This window comes from Camelus bactrianus, chromosome 24 (genome assembly GCF_048773025.1).
Source record: "Camelus bactrianus isolate YW-2024 breed Bactrian camel chromosome 24, ASM4877302v1, whole genome shotgun sequence".
Classification (NCBI taxonomy): Eukaryota; Metazoa; Chordata; class Mammalia; order Artiodactyla; family Camelidae; genus Camelus; species Camelus bactrianus.
The window spans coordinates 14,799,731-14,825,295 of NC_133562.1; the positions used below are offsets into that span (position 1 = coordinate 14,799,731).

General features: G+C 42.4%; 1 protein-coding gene across 2 annotated transcripts in view; it reads right to left on the reverse strand.

Annotated features, from left to right (window-relative positions):
* GAREM1 (GRB2 associated regulator of MAPK1 subtype 1) overlaps positions 1-25,565 on the reverse strand; it is a 167,770-nt gene that overhangs the window by 9,840 nt on the left and 132,365 nt on the right. For both annotated transcript variants that reach the window (XM_045510475.2, XM_074352216.1), the window contains exons 3-4: positions 23,350-23,480; positions 10,519-11,691 (exon numbers count right to left, since the gene is read on the reverse strand). In XM_045510475.2, coding sequence (XP_045366431.2) covers positions 10,519-11,691; positions 23,350-23,480 — 1,304 coding nt within the window. The remainder of the gene's footprint in view (positions 1-10,518; positions 11,692-23,349; positions 23,481-25,565) is intronic.

Consider the following 25,565-nt stretch of genomic DNA (forward strand, 5'->3'; position numbering starts at 1 on the left):
CTAGAGTTATTCCATTTTATTCCATCTTTCTAGTTCTTTCTCCCATCACTCCTCTATATGAACACACAGGTCCATCCGATGGGGGCAGATTCAGTGTCACCTGAACACATCTTGTGCTTTCTCGTGTCTTTCTTGGTTTTAGTTCTTACTGCCCGTTCCCCTCTTAACCGTCGGTTCCCAAAGCCCAGCCCTGAACGTTACAGGGTCGGGTTTGGGAGCATCAGAAGTAGCCACTGGTATACCTGCCACTGCTCTGAACTCTGCTAACACAAGGCAGAAATTCACTTACTCTCCATGTATATTCAAGTAGCCCGAAAGTAGAAATGCTAGGGACTGCCCTCATTGTTATCAGTGCCCTGGGGGTGGCAGAGCTTGGGGAGCTGTCCTCTCTGGCTCAAACAGGTCACACAGAATGCCGGGTGGAGGTTATCAGAGGTTAAACCAAAAAATACAATGAAAAGGCACTTTTATTTTTAAACACATGCCATAAGAATGCCTTTTATATTTTTATGTGGAAACTGTTAGGATAAGTTATTTGGGCTGCATGCGTCCTCATATTGGTGTCACTTGAGAAGAGCAAAGGGGCCAGCAGACCTGGTACCTACGACCACCGTCAAGTCTGCCGCTGCTGCACATGACGCAGCGTCAGAGTGAAAGAGATGATGGTAGTTCTGAACCGGGCACTGTCGTGGCTTCGCTGTCAGCACCCCGCCCCGGGTAACGGCTGTTCTAAACGAGGATGCCCTTCTCTTCCTCCCCAGTGCAGCCTTCAAGACTGAACTTCAACTGGCAGCGCAGGGAGGGCGGGGCTCCTGGACTATCAGGAATCAGCCTCCAGGGCTGGTGCTAAGTCAGGGGATGGCATCCAGTTCTGAGGTCGGTGTTACCACCCATCACAGACGATGGGCGACCCTGGGCTACTGGAAGGTAATTTCTTGTGATGAGTAGCTTGGGTTATGACAGGGTCAGTGATCACAGCACGGATTCAGAGGGCAGCAGGGCACGCGGACTCCCTTCCGAACCCAGCACCTGGCTTCACGAGCGGTTCTCCGGTCTAAAGCCTTCCTTTCCAGTGGGTTTACCTCCAGCACAACACTCTCATCCTTTCCCGTCACAAGCCTTCCTCTTTTCTAAAGAATTGCTCAATGACTCAGTCTTATCAAAGACAAGATTCGATGGCTACCCAGGAGTAAGACACCTCTCCTCAGTGTTCACACAGCTGACTGCTAACCCAGGCTAACAGGAAAGCCAGCTGGAGGTGAAGTGGTGAGTTCTTTTTTTAATGTTTTATTTATTTTTGTATTATTTTTTTTTGGCGGGGGGTAATTAGGTTTTTAAATTTATTTTTAATGGAGGTACTGGGGATTGAACCCAGGACCTCATGCGTGCTAAGCATGTGCTCTACCACTTGAGCTATACCCTCCCCCCGAAGTGGGTGAGTTCTGCTCTTTCTGGAACTGTCACTTCAGTCTATGAGACATATTCTTAGGGAGGCGTACTCAAGTGACTGCCATCTGACACGCTGACTTAATTGAATAGTGGGAGTTTGAATTAGGCTGTAAAACGTCTCTGTCCTGGGGGCCAATGGCTGGGATCATCTATTTCCACTGCCCCTGAAAGTCTGAAGAACATGGCCTTCGCTTTCCCTTTTCCTACATACGACATGAATTCCCCTCGCTTCTGATTTGTTCAGTCAGATGCTGAGCGCCTATCGCGTGTTCATGGAGCTGGTGTTGTGTAGAAGAGGCGAGAAAGAGTAGCTCCTGGCATTAGCTGGGAGGGAAGGGGACAAACACGGGAGTGAGATGAAAGTCGGTCATGGAATAACAGAAGTTGGGGCGAGGGTCAGTGGGAACAGCAAGAGTTTATTTGAAGTGGCAGGAGGAGAACAAATCCACAGGAAATTATACTGAGACAGTCTCCAGAGAGAAGGAATTATGAGTGGACAAACGGTACGTGGGCATGAAAAGTCCACCAGGATTACCCCTGGTCTGGGGGCTTAGAGGATGAGATAAATCCTGGTGCCGTTTATCAGATAGAAACTGAGAAGGAAGAACAGCGCTTGGGAGAGACCAAGGAGTCCAGTGTTGGAGAAAGTCTGGGCTTGATGTTCTGCTGACAGAGCCTGAAGTCGTGGCGGCACTGAGATCCCCGATGAGAAGGGAAGAGCCCCGAAGGGGCGGGCAGAGGAGGAGGCCACGGAGGAGACACACACGGGACCGCATCCACCACTCAGAGCCCAGAACAGGCTCCAGCAGTGTCAGAGAAGCGAGCGGTGGGGAGGATGGCTTAGGGGAGCGGCGAGGGAAGACGGCAGGGCGGCAGGGAGTCAGGGCGGGTCGGGAGATGTGAGCCAGCCAGCTGGTCCCCGCGGATCCCACCAAGGAAGCAGATTCCAGGGACCCAAAACCAGAGCAGGAGGTGAGGGTGGGTTAGCGAGGACACACCACTCTTTTCAAGAATACTGGTTGGACTATATACAAAAAAACATTTGAAAAAAGTTTCTTCTCTGTAGCACAGGAAACTATGTTCCATATCTTGTAATAACCCTTAATGAAAAAGAACATGTGCTGTATACCAGAAATGGACACATTATAACTGACAGTACTTCAATTAAGGAAAAAAAAAAGAATACTGGCTGGGAGGGAAGGGGGAGGCAGTGATTAGAAAGGGGCACTGGATTGAAGGAGGCATGGCTTTCTTCTTAACTGGGAAGAAATTTGAAAATGTGCCTGGATACGTACACGCAGGCATGTAACCTGGTGGTCAAGGGCACACTGACCCAGGGGTCTGGGCTCTCCTTTATTTTAAAAAAAGGAGAGAACACATTTTTCCCACTGCTCTCTGCCTTCGCCATGCCAGCACTGGGCATGGACAGCTAGCAAAGTGATCCCTGGTAGCTTATTCTCCCACAGCTAAAGCCAAGACGGACACGCCCCGCGGGAAGCTTCCTGTCTCAATGTGAAGGTGGTCAACAAAGTCAAAACCCAGCTCCCATCTGTGGTCAGAATCACACGCACCATAGAATGGGGCTATTTTCTTCATTTTCAGAATCCTTGCCAGAAAGCGTAACTTGATTTCCTGACCCCTGGAATAGGCATCTGAGCGTGTGTTCCCCACCACTCCTCCCAGCTGTGACTCTGTTTAGCTGGGAGGGAACTGAGCAGGGAGTGAAGGACCAATAATTTGTGGAAAATGGGAAACAAGGTCTGCCCCCTAAATAGCCACATGTTAAAGGTAACATATGAGAATTTAATCATAGGTACAAAGCTCATGATTGCACGGTTGAAAACGGTAAAATGTTGATGTTTGGAGGACAAAAATCCAAACATTACATACAACTGGAATATTTTATATATATATGAAACATTTTCTTTCTCCTGGGACATTATCTTTCTCGGACACTTCCTAGGAATTAAATGAATACAACAAATAAAAGACACACAGAGCACTTATGAAACAGCATAGTGTGGGAATGGGGGCCTTTTGGTATAATATTTCTTGGAAAGCCTTAGTTTCCTGGAACCCCCTACTTGTCTTCTGTGGAAGAAGTGACACTTTCACACCACTTCATTAACTGGACCAAAGAGACAGCTTAAGAAAAGTAAACGGAATACTTACTATGATATGTTCTTTGCTGAACTGTTTTTTTTGGGGGGGAGGAGGAATCAATTTCATAGCAGTGATTACTCAACTTTAAAACACAAGGCAGTGGATCTGGAGATACTTGCCAATGAGGCCTTCCACTTCCTTGTCTACAGTCTAAAGTCTACCCTCTCATGCCTGTGGGTGAAGATCTCGGGTCTCAGATCACACTAAGGGATTCTGCCATCCTTGGGCAGACTCAGGATTATTTTGTTTCCCTGTTGATGACAATTCATAAAACATATATACAAGGTGAGCTTGATTGGAGATTGGACTCACCTTTACTATGAGTTTCCTTCTCTAAAAAAGCTGACTCCGAGATAGTGTCAGCGTTCCAAAGAAAGGAGTTTTGTAACCATGCTTTCCTGAACTTTGTAACTTTGCCTTCACTGCACGGCCTCTGCCCTGTATTTTACGTTTCTTCCCACACTCCCTCTCCTCAATAACAAAATCATTCCAGCCTAAAGAAATCTTATTTATAAAGAGGCTTTTATACAAAGAGGTCACAACCCTGTAACATACCCATCAGCGATATTTTCAGCCCAGTAGAAGTTAAAGTTTTCTAATGACAAGATGGCAATAAATGAAGGTCTATTTGATGAATTACACAAGGGCAGATGTGATTTACAGTCGGAGTCCTGATTCCCAGATGCGCACGTTCCTTTTTCCCATTGTCTGAGCTGATGATAAGGACCCAAGGCAGGCCTGGGGCTGACATGGCCTCCAACCTCCAGGCCCTGGGCGAGGGAGTCAAGGCGGAGGGCACAGGAGGCCGCTACTCGGAGGCAAGAAGGGCATGCAGTTCTGAAAAGAATACTTGTTTAGATTCCAGGGTGCTTCCGTGGACTCCGAAGGAAGAATATGCCATTGGGGCAGAGAATAAAGACCTTTTCTGAGCAAGGAGTATAATGCATGACAGATACATTTAAATAGTATATAACCTTCCTATTAATGTCACTTTGTGCAAATGCTAACCCTAAGAGTGCAGATTTGGAGCCAGAGCAATCCCATAGAATTATTTCAATGACTCCATTAACATTCAAATCATTGAGACTTTCAGTGGACACAGGAGAAGACAATTTCTGGCCTAGATGGTTTCATTTAAAAACAAATAACCTACATGAAACTGAAGGCAATTAGTTTCCAAAATTACCAAAAACACAGTAATAATTCAGTTCTTATTTCAGTTAACAAATGGGAGACCTTGGGATGGCTTGCTTACAGACTACTCCTCAAAAGTGGTAATTAAAATGAATTAAATATCAGATGCCTTAGGAGATCTCATTAATTAGTGGAATCCCGAGTGAGTCCTTTTGCAGAGCAATTATTTTGAAAAAGTAAATAATCACTTCCAGATTAATCTTTTTAGTACGTACACTGGACTATGAATATGTCAAGTTCATTTAGGAAAATCTCTCCCTTTAAGGCCTTCTCTAATATTAATATTCAATAGAAGGAGAAAGCCCAAAGACAAAATAAAATAAACATCCAGAGCAGAACAGTTCTTAGAGCCACTTCTCTTCATTTTTAAACAATATATTTTCATGGCTTTTTCTTAACCTGGGTAGTCTTGTGAGGGCCCCCCATTCTGTAGGGTGGCCACATGCAGGTGTGGCACCTGGCAGCGTCACGACCCAGCCTAGCCTTGCGTAACAGAATTAGCCAAGGCAACTTCTCAGCTTTAACAGTTCTGCAGCTTTCCCTAGGAATTTCAGTATTTGCAGGCTTCGAGCCACATATGGCTTTTTTATAGGTACCCTGTAGTTCTGCAAAACCCCCAACCTCCCAACGAAAGGATTACGTGTTACTGGGGTCCACAGGCTGCCAAGTATTAAGCTCCTTTTTTTTTTTTTTTGGTTTATGATTACAAATTTGGCTCCACAGCGAGGTAACCATAACATATATAGCATACATGCATATACAGCAAATATAACATAAGCTTGCTTATCAAGTAGATATTTTTGAAGTCACATGAAGAGAATGTTTTGTTATTTTGAAACCCAGTTAGGTTTCTGGGATATCTAGAGACCTAGCAAAGGAAACTATCACATGGACTTTGGGAATGTGGGGGTGACTGCCCCCTGCCTGGGTGCCAGGGGTCTCTGCTGGCCTGGCTGTGCAGGCAAGTGTCCTTGTCCCCATAAGCTTTCGTGACTCTTTGGAGAGGCCTGGTGCCTTAGTTAATAAGGAAGGACAGAGGAAATATTTTCCAAAAAATTATTTTCTATCTGACCCTAAAAAAAGAATCCATCCCATATTAAGTTACTGCTACTATTTATTGAATGCTTCCCGAGTGCCAGGGAAAGGTGCCAAGTACTTTGTACAAGACAATAATGCAGTGAAGACGCTGTTATTCATTCCCCTGGGAACTGATTCAGGAGGTTAAATATTTTGCCCGAGGTAGGAAGGTACCAAGTGGCAGAGTGACGATGCAAATCCACGCGTGGTTCTTAGACGCGATGCTTTGTGCTTCGAGTTGTCTACCACATAGTGTGGCGAAGTGCCTCTCTCTGCTTCCAGTTACATTCCATGGAGAAGGGGAAGGCAGGCTCCCAGGATGCTCAGTGTTTCCTTCCATTTTCCCATCAGCTGTTCAGTCTGTCTGAGGCAGATTCAGACACCTGCCTGACTGCTGTACAGCTCAGTCCGTCTTTTCAAGCACCTCCTGAACTAGGTCCAGCCTGGAATCTGGCGTTAAATTCACCCTTTACATCTTATTGTTCTCAAACGTCCACAACAGCAACATAAAGTGCTCCATTACAGGCACTTTATCCACGGTGGACTTCTAGCTAATCCATCTGATAGCTCAGCCCTCACACCCTGCTTCTCCTATGCCCAAGGGGGCGTCCCAGTCCATCCCGAAGGCTAACAAATTCTCCGTCCCTACTGTGCTGACACTTGCTTAAACCAGTGGTTTACAACCTAGAGCTCCGTTTATGATTTTCTTTTCACAAATCTCAGGAATTGCTAATGTTAACATCCAACCTTTTTTTTTTTTTTTTTGCTGTTACTGAAGACAGGGGACATTAATTAATCCCTGGGTTCTGGGATCCTCAGGTTTGATACTATTGTACAAATAGCTTTAGAAGAGTTGTGATCCTGTGGTTTTGATACTGACTTTGTAATTCAGCGCACAGCCCAGAGTAGTCTGGGAGTCAAACATTCTACTTACAGAATTTCATGCAGTACCAAGCCTTCTCATCATTGCTCTCCAGAATGGCATCTTCCAAAGAGGGGGAAAAATACTCAAAAAGGCAGCTCTTGAAGACTGTCACTTGTAGAGTGTATCTGGGTAAATATTTTACACATTACCGGCCAACTGGCAGACAATTACAATTATGGAATGAGGCCCACAATGTTACGAAACAGAGGATATGTTTGGAATAAACATATGGACCAAAAAGGATAACCCACTTAAGAGAAACCGTCAGGTTATTCTGATTTGAGGGCACTCTGCACAGTTTTACAGAATGAAAATGTCACCGCTTAGCGAGCTAGGTGGCTCCCCAGCTTGGGCTCCTCTGCAGTGAGTTTTTAAAGGATACAAGTGGCTGCATCCTTTCCGTGCCCGGAAAAAGGAGCCGTTCCCTCCTCCCTGGGACATTCCAGTTAGGGAGGGGATGGCCTCTTAAACTCGGGAAAGGTGAGTGGCAGGGTTTTGTATTTAAAAAAAAAAAAATTAAATGTTCTTTACCAAGATCTGGACTAAGTATAATTCTAAATAGCCACATTAGGGACAGAGCACAATAACAGGGCTAAACTGATACTCCTCCACTGAGGATTTTCTGTTCAGCGCCAAAGCCTGGTTTTCCACTTTAGGATGCGGGGAGGATGGTAGACAGGCATACTGGGATGCCGCTGGGGCTGCAGCCCACTGCTGGGAACCCTACAAATGCGATCGTGGATGGAGACAGATTTAGTCTCACTTCCTACGGAAAGAAACAAAGATCGTCACAATCTGCTGGGGAAGAGCACAGATGTTGGCTCTGACTTAGAACCCTGGATCAGGGAGAGAAGAAAAGAATGAGGAGAAAATGGGACAGGCTGACAGACACAGCAGTGATGTCACTGTCCCTCTAGAATTTAACACGACTGGGCCATGGACTGTGGCAAAGCAGAGTTCATTCTCTGATTACCAGCTCTCCTTCCCTGGCTATGAAAGACGTGGTTTTTTTCACGTCTCCAGCATCTTCTGTTCCTGAAGACCTGGTAGGAGTTGTCACCTTCCCAGGTAACATCTCACTTGGAAGTGGCCTTGCTTGAAAACTTACTTCTGTCTTTAATTATGAGGCAGACTAGCTGTGAGACACGCGGCCCATCTCTCTCCCAGGTCCCGCCCACTGTCACTGTCCGAAGCAGTTCTGTTTAGTTCTGTGGGAGCACTTGAATTTATGCCCCATTAAAGTTCCCTTTTGAAAATTACGAGCTGAAGCCACATCTAACAATCATGACGTTCTCTGCATCCCACGCACAGGCTAAAAACGGAAAATTCATTTCGTGGTCGTAGAACCAATAAAAAAATATGACTTCATTTGAAATGCCTAATTCTTAAAAAAAGGAAATTAAGTAATTTCAGGTGTTTATACAACGTCCTTATGACTACAGCATTCTATAAACACTGAACACGCTCCGAGAAGGTTCTCTTACGTCATAAGAAATTACAGCTTCGACAGGAGGCCAAAACCTTTTCTGCCGCTGTGAGATTTGCTTTTAGTTTCAAATTTAACTCTAACATTTTTCTTTTAGTACCAAGGTCAAGACAGGGCCTCTTAATATTTATGTTCTTACTCATCTTTCATTAGCCACAGTGCAAAGAAGTGTTGCCAGTTTCCTACCTCAAGACGGGGTGACATAAATGACTCCGGGTGTGACCACCTGGGATGAGTCAATGAGTCCCCACTGTGTGCCAGTGCGACCAACGTTCTCTAGGAAAAGCTCATGTGGTCATATTCTTACTGAAGATAAGTACCCCAAGCTTCAAGCAGTATCAAACGCATAGCTGAGTTGAGACATTTCCTAAAACTGCCTACAGTACTTACTAAGAGTGTCCCCTTACCTTTTACTATTTTTGGGAGGAGGGAGGGAACACCATCTGACATGAATAGAAGAACCAAGGACTCTGACTCCACCAAGACTTCCCCCCAAAATTCCACGACCCCTACTAGGTACGGGGCTCTCTGGGCTTGTGTCTTAAGGTCCTGGAAGAATCTGGAAAAAGCAGGGAAAAGTCCAGACCTGCAACTTCTGGGGAGTTTTTGTGTCGTGGGACAGACACTGGAGGTAGGTCTCCTCTCAGGAAAGCTTTGCAGCAGTGAGGGCTCTGCACGGACAGCTACCCACGATTGTCCTGCACAGAGGGCTGCCCGGCTGTCCATGACCTGGTTCCAGCCTGGAGGCCACCACTGCCCTTCACTCTCCTTAGTCAGCCCTGTTCCACTGGCCCAGCAGGACTCTGGGCTCTTCCTCATCAGCCCCAGCCTTTGCTCACGCCCTTCTGTCTGCAATGCCCTTCTTTCTCTCCGCTCTTCCCGTCCGTGTATATTCCCTCAGCTCATCTGAAAATATCCTCTCCATGAAGGCTTCCCTCATTCATCGCCCAGCTAGAGGTTTCCTTCCCCTCTGACTCCCCCTTCTCCGCCACATGACCTCTGTAGCCCTCCCACATTTTAACCTGTACAGTTGTCCTCTCTTTTTATCTGTTCCCTTCTCTATAAAACAAAAAGGTACTAGAGTCCAGAGTCCAGGGGTTATTGATGGTGACTTTTCTAGCATCTAGCCCAGTAATTCCGTGGTTTTGAAACAAGGCTCTGCACAGCCCCAGGGTTCCAGACAGGCCACCCGGTGGGGGCACAGGGCCATGGGGAGACCCCTTCCCTCCAATCTGTGCTTTAGTCAGGTGGGTTTGGATGGTAATTCTTCTATTTATTGGGGTTTGTGTAATTTTATTTTTAAGGATTCTGCTGGAGGTAGAAGAAAAAAAGAGAATCACACCCTATGCCTTGAACGCTTTCTCCCTTCAGATATAAAGAAATCCAGTGATCAAAACTGAGCTGCGAAGGTTCAGAGTGCCTGTCAATCAAAGGACATGGTCAAAACAGAGGGCCCTTTCTGTCCTGTAGGATCACTTTACATTAAAATTTGATAGACGCTCCCCCGAGCTCTGAATGAATTATATTTAAGGAGGTAAATGGAACCACGCTAGCACCTAGTTCTGCTCTGTGGTGTGTGTGCGTGTGGCGTGCACTTGGGCGCACCCACAATGCTCTGATCTCCGTGTAACTTCAAGGGTACAGGAGAGAGTTACAAATGATGCTCATGTCTCTTGCACCCCCCTCCCACCAAATAAATCTACTCCTCAGTCATTCCCCATCCGTGTAAGTGGCACTAACATCCACTCTGCTGCTCAGGCTGCAAATCTAAGGGTTCCTCCTGATTTCTCTCTTTCCTTCACTACCCACATCCAATTTATCAGTAAATACTGTTGGTTCCACCTCTAAAACATGTTCCGAAGTGGCTTATTTCCCCCCCGCCATCTGCAGCGACCAGCTGCTATGGTTCACAGCATCCTGGTTTCATACCTCCATCACCGTGTTCATACCTCTTCTCAGCTCCGCCTTCTGCACTCTCCCCCTATTATCCGTTCTCTAGGCAGCGTGTTCAAACCTCTTCTAGTAAGAACCCTCCAAAAGTTTCCTATCAAACGTACAGGAAAACTACTATTTATGTATCACTGCAAATTAAACACATTTGTTCATCCTGAGAATCGTCTGTTGGGGAGTTTTTCTTTTTTTTAAGAAAGAAAAGAAATTAGCAGGTGACTGGGCAGAAAGACCAGAAGGACCAGCACATCACTCAAAAACAGAAAGGACTTACGGCTTCAGATTTGGGAGGCACTGGAGGTGGAGGTAGGGCAATCTCTGAAGACTTCATTGCTGCTCCCAGAGTTCCGGGGACAGGCAGGGGAGAAGTTGCGCACTTGGCCCGGGCAGAACCTCTAAACTGATCACACCTGCTCTTCTCGCTCAGGGAGCGCGTGAGAGGCTGATGGCTGGGCTTGCCTTCCTCCAACCACAGCTCTTCATAAGGGAGCTCCGACTTCCCCGGGAGGCCCGCTGATTCTTCACTAGCTTCTGGGAAAAGGTAGTCGCTCCCGCTGTCACCCGAGTCCTGATAGGGCAGGATGTCATGAGGGAAGGGGGCCCACTCTCCCCCCAGGTCCCTGCAGCCGTGGAGGTTCACCTCGCTGTTGCCATGGAGATTGTTGCCATACACACAGACCGAGAGCCGGTGGAAGGACTGGGTGAGCTCGTCGCGAGCGTAGCTGAGGGAGTTGGGCACGTGGTTGTGGCCAGTGCACCGGCCTTTCTTGGGACTCTTACAGTCCTCGTTCCAGTCCGTTTTCACGTCGCGGACCGCCCGTGAATACTCATCGATGTCGAACTGTTCTTGGCAGATACCCAGCCAGTGATGGACCAGGGTTTCGGGCCATACTTCCCCCTTCACCAGGTGTTCCGGGAGGCTAAACTTGGGGACGGTCAAGTGCAGAGGGAAGTGCATGGGGAGGATCTTGTTGTTCCGCAGCACACAGCAGACCACCACGGTCTTGGTCTGGATGTTCACAAACTTGTAGCGGTGCCCCTCGCGGATGAAGTGGAGGTCGTACGGGTTCCTCGGTGGAGGACTGGGCACCGTCACATTCACGGGAAGCCTGGTTTTCTCCACAATGTTGCGGATGGTGTGCTCGCCCTCCTGCATCTGAAGTTCCAGGGGGCTCCGCGTGCTGAACCGGCCCTTGCACTGGAATGGGAGGCTGACGCTCTCGTTGGTCCGGTGGTTCATGCAGATGAGGCAGGGCATTTTGCCTTTTCCCAGCTTGCTGATGGAATTGAGCTTCCCAATCTTTTTGAAGATGGTGTTGAGTCGTGACTTCTCCTTGAAAGTCTTTGCATACAGGATTTCTGCCTGGCCCATTAGTGTGAGTTCATCCCCTGTACATAGGGTGATGTTGTAAACTTCGGTGTCTTCATTGCATTCACCTGAAGCAACCTACCACAGAACAGATCAAATTTTAGGGTGGTTTTCTTTTGTTTATTCACACAAAGAAAAATGCTGTTTTATTTTAATACCAAATTTAGACACTCCATTTCTTTTATAATATTTATGTGGTTAACGATAACCAGATGATGTTAGCTTAGACTTTTAAAAACACATGTTTTTTTCCTGAAGAAAAAGGTGCTCTGTATTCATTAGTAACACTTTAGGAAATACAGAAGAAAAACACAAAAATAAAATAATATCCATGAGCCTGACTCAGAGATAGAAACGCTTAATGATTTGATAAACATCCTTCCAATTTCTTTTCCTATGTAGTCTACCATATGGGTAATTATTTGGGGACATTAATATTATCACTGCATCTTTTTCAGTTATAAAAATACTTTCATGAATACCATTGTAGAAAATTCTTTAACTATTAAAACTCTACTTCTTTTTTTTAACGTAATTTTATTACATTTCCAATTTTTTCTAAAACTGGAACTGGGACAAAGGGCTTAAAAATGTCTTATTTCTCCCCCTTCTTTTATTTTATTATACAAACTACTCACATTCATTGGAAGAAATAGCAGAAAATACAGATATTAAAACAAAACAAAACAAATTCTATACAATCTGACCACTGAAGATAACCTCTGTTAACAATTTTATATCAATAGAAAAAAAAGTCTATCAATCTATCTCAGAGCTATATATAAACACACCGAATTTTATTGCTGAATTTTTCACTATAACGTATCCATTTTCCTGTGTATACACTCCATCAATTGTAATACTGACCTAACGTATTCCATTCTATATGGATATGCCTTAATTTATTTGACCAGTTCCTTATTGTCAGACAGATGGGATTTCCCAATTTTTAGCAATTATAATATTACTGCAACAAACTTTTCTGCACTTCAGTTATTTCCTTAGGATAAAGACTGAGAAGTGGAATTGCATGGACAAAGCTAAGTGTATTTGAAATGTCTAATATTTATTGCCCATGGTACTTCATCAATATTACACTTACTCATATTTCTATCTGTGGTTGTGGAACTCAGTTTGTTGCTATTCTGTTATGTCCAGTAATCTTACTGTAATAATTCTTTCCAGTTGATTTTCTTTGGCTTCCTAGGTGATCGTATCTTATGCAATTGAAAAATTTACTTTCATTTTTTTCAGTTTTCACCCTTTCTCTCCCACAACAGAGCGGTGGTGGTGAGAGTGTTTGTTTCACATTTTATTGTGAATATCACCTGTGTTTTAATATCAACTATGAGAAATTTGTTGGCTTGAAATGGGATTTTTAAAATCATATTAGTCTTTCCAATTCTAGTTTTCTAAAAGTTTCCATGAAGAGATTAATTTTTTATTTTTACCAAATGGTTTCTGTATCCAATAAGATAGTTATGTGTTAATTTTAAATTGAGGTACAGATTTTATATTATAATAGTAGGTTCCCAAATATTAAAAAAAAAACTTACGTGCCTGAAATAATCTCTACCTGATCATGGCGCACTTAAAACTATATGGCATGTTTCTCCTTGACAGTATTTATCTATGATCTATGTATCTTAGCCACAGGTGAGAGTAATGTACAGTTTTATTATTATGTTATCTTTACCTGGTTTTAGTATCAGGCTTACATTAAGCTTGAGATGAACTTTTTCTTTTTATGTTAATAAAAAAGCATCTTGGGTAAAGTGACTGACAATGTTCAGATGGCTTACTGGGTAGTCACCATCATATGTATTTACAGAACTAGGTGGTAACAATCCTTGTAAATAATTTCTTACCTCTTCTGGGTCATCTCTATATAATTTTAATCTTTGGAAAAAGGAATTCGTCAATCAAAATCAGTGCTATAAAAAACAAACAGTTCTCTCGTCTCTGTAGTGAAGGGAATTTGTCTGAAGGAGGCGTTATCAGTACATAAACGGCAGCACAATATTTAAGGGCAGTTAAGGGCTCCTAAGGTTTAAAATCCATTTTAGGTGACTCAGGTAAGTATTGTTACTATATTTTTTTTCAACAAGACCTCAACTTAACTGTGTTTAGTTTCAGTCTCAGCATTCACCTGGACTTCTACATCGGAATAAGTTTGGGAATTTAAATTCAGTAATAAATAATAAATAAATACAATTTAACTTTTTAATTTAGAATAATTTCAGATTTGTAGAAGAGTTGTGAAGGTAGTGGAAAGAGTACCTGTAATGCCCTTCACTCAGCTTCTCCTGTTAACATCTTACAAAACCGTGGCACATGGTCAAAGCTAAGAAATGAACATGGTACAATCTACTAACCACATGACAAGCTTTATTTGGATTTCACTAGTTTTTTCCACCAATGTCTTTTTTCTGTTCTGGGACCAAACCAGGATATCACACTGCAACCAGTTCTCTGTTCTGTGAGTTTCTTGACCTCTCTTTGTTTTTCATGACCTTCACAGTTTTGGAGAATATAGAGCAGGGCTTTTTTAAGCTAATACATAATTTATACAGGACAATACTTCGCACATAGGATAGCTGTCTTTCTTTTCCTACGGGACCAGTACTTTCAAGGTTTCAGTTATTTTATTCTCCTGACTTTGGTCACCAAAGGTCCTCAGAAAAGATTTATTGGCTATTAATTTTAACTTTTGGTTTAACCCTAAGGCTTTTACTTGCAGTGAGTATCTAGTTAAGCTTATAACAATATAGATCAGAGGTCAGCAAACTATTGCCTACAGTCCGTGCTGGCCCCGCCTCTGACTTTGTAAATAAAGTTTTATTAGGACACTGCTATGCCCATTCCTTTCCGCATGGTCTCTGGCTGCCTTCACTCTCCGATGGTAACGTGCAGAGGGACTGTATGGCCGGCAAACTCTAAACTATTTACTCTTTGTCCCTTTACGGAAAAGGTTTGCTGACCCCGGGTAGAGACGAATGAAAAGGACCATGGCCTTTGGAAATTAACTGGCACAATACTACCAATGGTACAATACTAATAACAAAACTACGAGCTGAGTCTCAATCTTGTTTACTGTTAGGTGACCTCAGACGAAGTGTTCTGCCTTTTTGAGACTCAGTTTCCTCATCGATAAAATGAGAACACCATCAGCTACTTCTCAAGCTTAACCGACGTATGCAAACAACTTCCCACAGTGGTAAGCTCTCAACAAATGGAGACCATTATTGTTATTATTACCTTTATTAACAATGATTCTTGAAAGTTTAATTCTTGTAATTCTGTTTCATATTCCCTTTCACATCTCTGCATTTTCATGTTGTTTTCTATTTTCATGCACTACTGTTTTCAAGCCCAAACCACTACCTCTAGGCATCACCCTTCCTTCTGTACTGAGGAACTGCTCAAGTTTTTATTGAAGATGTTATCCCAGAATAAAACTTAATGTCAGAATAGGGCCTGAAATATCAATACAGTTATATTCCAAAGGAAGGGAACATACTGAAATGATTCAAAATATACTGTTCTAGGATAAACTGGTCTCCAAAATGCTCAGATGCATTGCTCTACTTCCTTTTTACTGGAACTTGGTAAAAAAAAAAAAAAACAAAAACAAACTTGGCAGTTCATCTGTTTGGACCAAGATGGAGACAGGGATGTTGAGAGAAAGGGTTCTCATGAGATTTGAGAAACACACACAAGTTCACTCATACAACAAGCTGTTTCCAGTGAACATAGAGGGAGCCAACAGTGCTTCTCAAACATGAAGGAAAAACAAGAAGAAATGGCTCTTTCCAACTCTTTTACATCAGTACTCACTATATTTTTCCTTATTTACCTTTAGAAACACACACCTTCCAGAATGAAGAAATTACAGGTCTGGTGAGGAACGCACATCAAATGAACTGAAAGAAGGTGTCCACACAGTTTGTGGGACATGAGTCAGATGGTGCAGGCACAGATTCAACAGATCAGAACTATCCTCACTAAGTGTCACTCTCTGGGTGCAGTCCATAGTTTTGTCTACATTTTCGTGCATGTCTGTACTTCTAAAGGAAGTTACTCCCACTCCCATACATCAAAATGCATAACATATGTGAGTACAATCTGTGATTCCACGATTCCAACTCTGATGTCATCATTCACGCTAGCAATTAGCTCTGCATAGATTATGAGACGAACGTACTGACCCGTCTTGTGGTCATTGTCAGTGACAGATAAAGAATTTCATAAATAAGCGTTCTTCCTTTGGCAGTTGAACTAAACAGTCTTCTGGTTTCTACAGATGTGATTTATTTGCATAATTTCTTTCCTTTAAGATTTTTTTTTAATAGCAGAAGAAACAATGCGTTCTAAGTGCCTGAGTATGCGTGCCTGGTTAACATTTCCAGTTTCAATGTTTCCTGAGAGGAAGTCATTCAAAGCGTGTTATCTAAACAACTTTAATAGGTCTAATCCAGGAAACTATCAGGGTTTTGCTATTCATAATACCGTTCAGAATTAATACCCCACGATCAAGCAACATTTAAAAACACTGATGTAAAATTTACACACACACACACACACACACACACACACACACACTTCTCTCTCTCCTCTTCTGTCTTTCTGTCTCTGGCAACAGGCAACCCATTTTCTAAGAACAGTTGTTCTAAAGATCAAACATGTAACAGAGATTAAAATTTCAACTCTTGGGGGAAAAAAAGCAGGATTGATCTGATTGATATTTGATTAAATAGACAATATTTGATTGTTAGATCACTTCCCCCCAAACGTCAATTTTTCTCTTTCCTTTAGGAAAATGGCAGAAAATGAGAAAGGAAGGCCTTGAAGAGTTAAGATAAATGTCAATCCTGAGTGTTTTATTTTTTTTAAACAGGAAATAGGGCAAGGATGACAACGGCCATGATTTAATTTGTGATGGCGCAGCAGAGGGCTTGCCAACTGGTAGTTTTTCAGAGGAGGTCTCGAAACCTCAGACGACAAAAAAAGCACTGGGCTGTCTTCAAACACTGAAATAATTGGCCTCGCCACTGTATCCAATTTTATCATTCTGATTGAATTGTGAAAATAAATGACATCTGACTCATGGTAAGGAAGAGATGCCATTTTAAAAAAACTGGAATATACAAATAAAAATTGGCTGCCTCTAAAATCATTCACTTTTCATTTTTAAAATTCATTCTTACCTCTTGACAAAATTCAGGTTGTATAATAATCAATGATTTCTGATCCTTCTGGAACTTAGCCAAGAATAAGGCAGTGAGCTAAAGGCCTCCGAGCCACCAAGAAGATGTGAAGTTAGGGCTTATGGAGAAGGCTTTGAGGACCTTAACTCAAAACGACCCACCTTGGTTAGCAGTTTCCAGCCCACAGCGGAATAGAAGTGGAAATTAAAACTGGAAATACAGACTGGTAAGGAAGGTATTCTAACAAACTTAAAGGCAACAAGTGAGCAGTTTAAATGGGAGTGTAAAACACCTAATTCTCAGGTCCGCAGCATCCCTCTCTATAAAGTTAAGAGTCATACACGTCTCAGGAGATGAGGTTAACTTTAAATTTTGTGCAAGTACTTCTCTTTCAGATGGCAGAAAGAAAGAAATCTATTTTAGGAAACCGAAAGGAAATTATAGTCATTTTGGACAGAATTTTTGTTACAATTCACAGCTATCCCCAAAGCTGGCTACCTAGAGTTACTCATACCCTAAAGGCTCCAGAGGAGGTAAAAAATGTCATGGCAAATGATCTTTATCCAGTCTGCAGAATCACAGGGAAAAAACCCACCTCTCTGACACCCTTGTAAACTTGCCACAGGAGGCGGATTCCTTTTCTCAATTGTCAAGACAGAAAGTAGGGATGGTATTTTCAATGAGGAATGATGTGACCATCGTGTCTGAACTACACTCCTCAAACAAAACAACCCCAAAACTCTGCAAGAACTCTAATGTTTCAGTCTCACTATGTTGTGCTACTTCACAGGACGACCACAGGATGGCTGCGGAACAAAGTCAGGTCATAAGCTGTTTTTGCGTTTTAGAAGACAAACAGGATCAGAAAGACAACAGGGAGTAAAATAATTACGACAAGAGTTAGAAGCAAGAGCAGCCCAAACTCTCTCCATTAATGCATTTTCAAGGCCTTGTCCGTAGTGTGTCCTGTTAAAATGAGGCAAGAAAGAAATCTAAGTCATAGGCGTAATATGGTAACTATTTTAGGTTGTGGAAATAAAATACAGTCTAACTGGCTGGCAGAGGGGGAAGATCTTTATTTCTTCAGCACTTTTTCAGATGGCCACTTGAAAAGGGGGAACTAAGGCGTTAAGGTAAAAGGCACACAGATGGCCTCAAATCTGTGACTCGGAGGGAGAAACTGGCTGGTTCTTAGTAAGTTGGAAGCTTTGGAAAAAATCCAGAGTTCCAGCATCCAGTTGCACAAATCATATTAAACTTCAGAACCCCTGCTTATTTATTCAATGATGCATTTTAGCCACTTCGTTGTATTTTTACCACTTCTTCAAGCAATAATGCAAGAACTCATCTTGTTTCTGTTAATACTTGAAAAAATTCTGCGTTAATATGTTACAGTAGCATTTTCGAAGGGGCTCGTTTTTACACATGCTATCTAATTAGAAATGGCACCGGTGCTGATGGAAAACATCAAGTTAACTTGTAGGATTTTATTTTTTAAATATTGGCATCATACTCTGGAATGAAAAAAGATCTAAAAATCAGCACATATAATACTCATAAAAGCTGCCAAATCCTGTGTGTCAGACCCTAAGCGTTTCAGAAATAAAACAGACAGAAGGATCTACGTAGGCAGTGATTACTGAGCACGTTTATTTAGATTTTTAAAAAAGAAAATGATTTTACTGTGCAAGCCATGGTGTCAGTGTGAAAGGATCTTCTGATCGCAATGGGAGCCTTATCTCAGATCCACAAACAAAATGAGACAGAGTAAGGGGATGACTGGATTGAATTAGGTGACCTGGCTTTGCAGCCAAGTTGTTTTGTGGTTCTGTATGAATCCATGAAGTCGGCTAACATCTGTTTCTTAGTTTTCCTATTTGTTAAAAGAAGAAGTAGGGCGAGGCAATGCGTAAAGGGCCTTTCCAGATCTAAAATCTGATGATTAGCAGAATTCAAAGTCTGTAACTTTCCTAGTCCTGCTAGATTATTTATAATGTTTTATCATTTTTATTCTTGGTCATGCTTCTCAGTATTGAGAAACTTAGCATCACCCCAGATCTCTGAATCTTATGATTCTTTACCTTATGAAAAAAAAAAAGACCCTGAAATCCTTCCCCCTACACTAGGCAGCTCTGTGGCAAGACGCTGCCAAAAACAGGTACCAAACCCAGTCATCTGGAGCTGATGTGCAGGTGACAGGACCGTCACCTGAGCTCCGCCCCAGCCCACAGGGTAATGGCTCTTAAGAGGTCTGTGCGGGATGAAGCCGTGATTACACTCCACATTTGACTGAAATCTCACAGTTCCTGAGTGGGGCACTTTCCCCAGTGAAGACAATGCAAACTTATCATTTTGCCTGTGGGGCAATCTAAGCTGGAAGAGCTGAAAGCTTGGACCTCACTAACTGAAATGAAAATAGCACTGTTATAGTGTCCAGATTAGCGCATCTGGTCTCCCCGAGACTCCAGAGCAGTGATTTTAATGTGGAAAGGGTTCCGGGCAACAGCACTGAGGTCAGGATGCCTCTTCCCCATTAAGGAGAGCTGCAAGTCACCCAGCGCCAAGTAGAAGGCTGCCTTTCCCCCCACCTCTTTCCACAAATGTCACAGGAAAGGCAGAACTTACATTAAGACTTAATTTGTTTGTCATCATTTTGATGGCAGAAAATATATGCGTGGGAAAATTTCTCATCATGACTGGGCTGGGTTTAAAAGGCTGGAAGACATTTAAAATAATTCACTAGGTACTGGTATAGTAAGTTTCCAAAAAAGTATTTGAGGTGAAAGGGTGTTTTGAAACAACAACAACATATGCAGTGTACCCTTAATATTCAGTCACAGAGTACAAAGTACTAAAAAAAGAGTAAGTGAAATAATCTGTGCTGGGAAATCTTATTTTAAAACAGAGTAAGTGAAATAATCTGTGCTAGGAAAAAAAAAATTTTTTTTAAAGAGTAAGTGAAATAATCTGTGTTGGGAATTTTCTTTTGGTTGGATTTTATGTTTTGAATCAGAGGTTTGGCAAACTTTTTCTTACAAGGCCAGAGAGTAATCATTTCAGGCTTGCGGGCCATATGGTCTCTGTTCCAATCACTGGACTCTGCGCTGTGTCTTGGAAGCAGCCCCAGACAACACTAAGTGGAGGGGGTGGTTGTGTTCCAATAAAACTTTATTTGCAAAATAGGTGCCCTGTCCCAAGACCGTAGTTAGCCAGTCCCTGTACTAGATGTTTGCAAAGCACGTGAGTGCATTACTTCATTTAACTCTCATGACAAACGTATGTGGTATGTGGTCTCATCTCCCATTTTGCCCATTTTGCAGGTGAAGACACCTGGGCGTAGGGGTCATGTGACATGACCATGGCCATAGTTGATGCCTGGAGCTGACGTCTGACCTCAGCTCCTAATCCAAAGCCTGAACTACAGTACGCAGTCCGAGGTGCCCCTTAGACCCTGGCTGCTTGTTTAAAGAAAGACGGAATACTGAAAATCATTGGTGCAGCTTTTTTTTTTTTTTTTTTAAAGGGTAGAGGAATGAGCCTTCAGTTGGAATGACCAACTCAGAACTAAGAGATCTTCTGACTTTGAAAGTAAACATGAGAATAGATAGTTGTTGAGAAAACTTAAAGAGATAATTAAGGAAATGCCTGTAACAGTTAAAAAACAAATATGCAAGAAAGCAAGTAAACAAAAACAAAGTTCTCACCATGGAAACCAAGAAGGGGATGCTATTATAGAGGGAAAAAGTGGTGTAAGAGGCAGGTGACCGCTGTTCTAAAAACATCGCATGCCATCAGCTTAGGAGGGACTGGAGGAAATGTACACAGATGATCAGTGAGAGGTTACCTGCCCATGCATTCTTCCATTTTCTTCTTCTTTTTTTTTTCCTTTTTTTTTTTTTTTCATTTTCTTGATGAGTAAAACTTTGTTATACTTTTGGAAAATAACAAAATGAGAGTTCTTGTTCCTTCAGTACTTCTGTTTTACTCCATTCTCTTATCATGCTTCATTGCATTCTGCACTTGTAAATATATATGACTATATGTACACACTTGTGTATTTTGACTATCATGATACCAGTCGGATGCCCGTTCTTAAATGTAAGTCATTGCTTTAGTTGTCTGGCCTCTAGGTCTGATTTACGCTGTATGTGAAGTGGAGGCAGAGGATGAAGTTTTCCGACGAGGTTTGAATTCTCCTAGCTTTTAAAAAATTGCTTCCTGGATAATAACTATATTTATAATACTTCACATCACATGACATTTAAAAATATTTATAGCAGCTATATTTGTGAATAGGTTGTACTGTTTTTCATTGTTTCTATCCCTCTCCAGGGGACATAATACCCAAACATAGCACTTTCTTGTCCCTGATTAGCTCTCGAATTAAGCTCTGCATAGACGGCACACTGCAATCAATTTTTAAAGAAGACCATGGCATCCAACATTTAAAAAAAAAATCCAGGCAGTATCCAGACATCTTTCCCCAAAATCTCCTTAGTTTATTTATATACGTGGGTGTTTATTCACTAAGCACTTGGACCTTCGTGTTATTACTTTACGTAAATTTCTTGACGTCTCTTTATTGATTCTTCTTTTAATAAAGTGAATGATGTCAATGATTAGTGCAGCTGGATGTGATGGTATCTTAAAACTTTATGACTAATAGACTAGAGGTATTAAATATTTATGTATGTAAAGCACAGAACTCAACCCAAATCCGACCAGCTCTCTGGATGCTATAAGCTTCTACACTTACCTGTGCCTTTGAAGCCCTCCCTTTTTTTGCTTTTTAAAAAATGTGATAAAATATATATAACGTAAAATTTACCATCTTAACCATTTTTAAGTATACAAGTCAGTAGTGTTGAGTGCATTCACACTGTTGTGTTAAACTTTTAAATGGCACCTCTGTTATTGACATTTTAATCAATATAGCCAACCATAGTATTCTGTGAGAAAAAAACTATCAAGATGTATTGGTTTCAATATTATTCTTTCATTCATTGCTGATTTAATACAAACTCATAAAAAAAAAGCTCCTAGAGGCATCTTAAAAAAAATCTTTTATGTAAACAATATGCCACCAAAGACTGAATGTTAGATTTTAATACTTCAGGAAATTAAAAAAATAACAAAAAAATTTTTTATGCTTGAATCCTCGTCATTTACCAGCACATGAAATGTTTTCAGGAGACTTTTAGCGTATTAACTTTTCCTTTTTAAACAACTTTTTTTTTTTCATTTAGTTAATTTTAAATGTTAAGCTTTAAGAAGAGATTTAAATCATATCAAGACACTAATGAAACAGGATTTGATTAATTTATGGCCAACGAATCTTAAAAAGTTTACAAATGAGTACGTTTTCACAAGTCTTCAAGGTGAATGAATATGCGTGATCCTCAAGTCTCACAGACTGGACCGCCAAAGGAGTTAAAAATTATAAATATTTCTGAACACAAGCATAATTTGGTTAGTAAAGAATTTTACAAAATACAAACTCTCACTCATTTTAATAATAAAACTAAAGGAAGTAGACTATGGCAGCTGTGTTTTAGAGCTGGAGGAAAGAATGACTTAGCTTAGGCAGCTAAATGGGCAGATCCCTTCTGCAGTAAGGACATGTCTTGGGCATGTTCCCCCTCCCTGAGAGTGCACTGGAGACACCCACCCACGAAGACACTGTCACATTCTTGGGCCCAGATGCTGTGCAGCCTGTTTTTCACATAGAGTCCTAGAAACCAGTGTCTGCCCCCTAAATCTTGAAATATTCCAAGAACAGAGACTCAATTGGACTTCCTCCTGAAATGAGGTTTAAACAGAAAATCCTTTCAATGTAAACACTTTCTCAAATGTGTCAGCGTAATGGTTGATACGGCTGAAGAAAACGCAATGGGTTCCTGGGCAACAAGGTCGGACCCGGTTGGTGGCACTGCTTCTTTCGTTAGTCCCTCTTAAACAGCAAGGCTAGTCAAGGAGCCTGCTCACTGTATAGGAGGGGACGGAACTGTCCCTTTAAGAAGGCAAAACCAGCGCAGCCCAGAAAATTCAGCTTTTCTGTGATGAACAAGGATCAATAAGTCGATACATCCATGTCCCTATGTACACTGATACGGACTAGAACAAAGACTAGAATGAATATATGCTGATGTCAGGGCATGCACGTATTTGGTATTAGATTCACCATATGTCTTTTTTCCTACAATTAGAGCATCTAGCCTCACAGAGGATTTAGCCAAAACACTGTTATATATTAGGGAATAAAATCCAAATTTGAAAAAAGAAAAAAAAAAACACCTTTTGATCTGCCTTATCAGTTATTCTAGCAAAAGCTAATGCTAACTAAGTAAGCTGGAGGGTAGGGGGTCAGCTCGGCTACAGCACAGTTCTTACAGTACTTCTGGCCACTGACACCAACCTTTTAGGAAGATGGAACCTCCTAATTGGCACAGATGAGTCCTCACTGTGTACACAATGACCTGAAAGCTAAATCATTTTAGTGAGGATAAATATTTGTTTCTTTCAGAGCTACCTTCACATTGAATGTTATTTCCTCCATGACGTACACGCGTTCAGGAAATGCTTTAGCCACCTCCTCCACGCTGTTGAAATATTGCACTGGCTCCTTTATATCTCGGTCTTGTTCCAGTAGCTTGAATTGCCCTAAAATACACGATAAACGGAAGAGATGTGAGATGTTTACACTGGACAGCTGTCACCATGGCGACAGCATCCCCCTTCCTTACTCCCACTCTGCTTTGTCAAAGGCTTCTGAGCGTTATCATTAAAAAAAAAAAAAAGTCACCATGGCAAAAGGTTTTCTTGAACTAGGATATATATATTTAAGAATCAGCTTAAAAATGAAAGCAGATTTTTTTCCCTCTTTTTTCGCTTACATTCAGACTTTGTCACCAGAGGCTCAATATCGAATTGAATGGATGCTTACTCACGACATGATCTGGACGTGAAAACTTAATCTGTTATAAATAAGCATTTACAACATTTTGTTTTTAACGGTAAGTCAAGCTGTCATTTAGTTGTAATAATGCCCTCACATATTATATTCTAAAAACCAAGGTCGAGTGACCTGGGGGAGTTGATTTTTTAAAAATTAGTGTTTAAAAAATTTGCAAACATAACAGAATGTAGCGGACCCTCAGCTGTCACAGGTACCCTTGGTTTCAAGAATACCCGGGCGAGGCTGATGGCTCGGGAGCTGCTCTAATTCGCGATGTTGCCGCGACCCACGCGTGGCGCCTGAGCAGAGGAGGCTGACCAGGGGACGAGCTCCCTTCCAACGAGTGAGCCACGCAGCATCTGGAGCAGCAAGCGGCTTCCTTCTTGCCTTTTTATTGCTGTGCATGAAATGCATGAGCGTAGACCATACTCTCGCGGTATCCATAATATGGGGGATTTCCGAAGAACAAATTCCTAAAGATGTCAAGGATCTATTAAGCTGCTTGAATATTTGTGATACCGCTGCTGCATTCTAGAGCAGTTGTTTTCAGTTTGGAATAAAAGACCCTGAACAGCCAAGTCCACGACACACTGTTTCTGGGTGGTCACTTTCTGAATGCTGTTTACAATACAACACTAGAGGAAGCTGAAAAGGAACGAAAAGCTATGATGAGGCAGATCTCTGCACGCGTCCATGGGGATCAGGCAGTCATAGGGAAACTTTCATACTTTCATTTATGCTCTCAACATATATATATATTCGCATCTATTAGGTAGAGGCATTATTCCAGATGCTGGAGATGAATCAATAAATAGACCAGTTAAAAATCTCTGGCCTTCAGCAGGAGACAAATGATAAGAACAATAAACGAGTAGAGTATACGTTAGAAGGTGAGAAGTGCTATTAAAAATAGAGCGCGGGTGTTGGGGAGGGCGGGGCAGCCGGAGGAGGCGTGGCTGAGGTGACATTGACAGGGCTGGGCCGTGAGCTCTCACAATTCTAAACACAGGCAGCAGTCTACACAGAGACCCTCAGGAGGAGGGGTTGGTGCGTATTTGGCACCAGTGTGGCTGGAGTGGGCTGAGTAAAAGCTAAGAAGAAAGAGAAAGAAAGTTTAAAGAAATAATGGGGGCTTTGCACTGTTTACAGCTTTGAAGAACTGGTGGCTCTTCGCCTGAGTGGGCTGGGGGGCCCTCAGGGGGTGTGGGTGGAGAAGAGGTGATCTAACCAATGTCACAGAAGAATCACTCTGGTTGCCATGTGGAGAACACACTAAAGGTGCAAGGCACAGAGGCATAGACACCAGTTAGGAGGCCCCTGCAACAACCCAAGTAAGAGACAGCAGGGCTGTGGAAGTCGTGAGGAAATGTCCAGACTCTGGCCTGAGCAAATGAAGGAGAGGAGCTGCCATGAAGTGAGATGGGCAGGTCTGGAGGGACTGGATCTGGAGGTAAGACTGGGAGCTGGGTCTGGACAGGTGAAGTCTGAGACGTCCATTAGACATACAAATGGAAATACCCTGAAAGCTCTCAGATGGACATATGAGTGTGGAGACGAGGAGGACGGGCTGGCCAGAAATAATAAATCTGGCAGTCATCAGCACACGGATGATATTTAAAGCCACGATACTTGAACGATGATGACCACAGGCTTCAATGTAGACTGAGAAGAGGTCTCAGATTTGAGTCCTGGGAGCCTGAGGACTGGCCAGGGGAGTAAGAGGGAAACCCAGAAGTGGTACATTCTAGAAGCCAGGTGATTCAAGTGCCTCAAGGAGAAGAAGTGGGAGT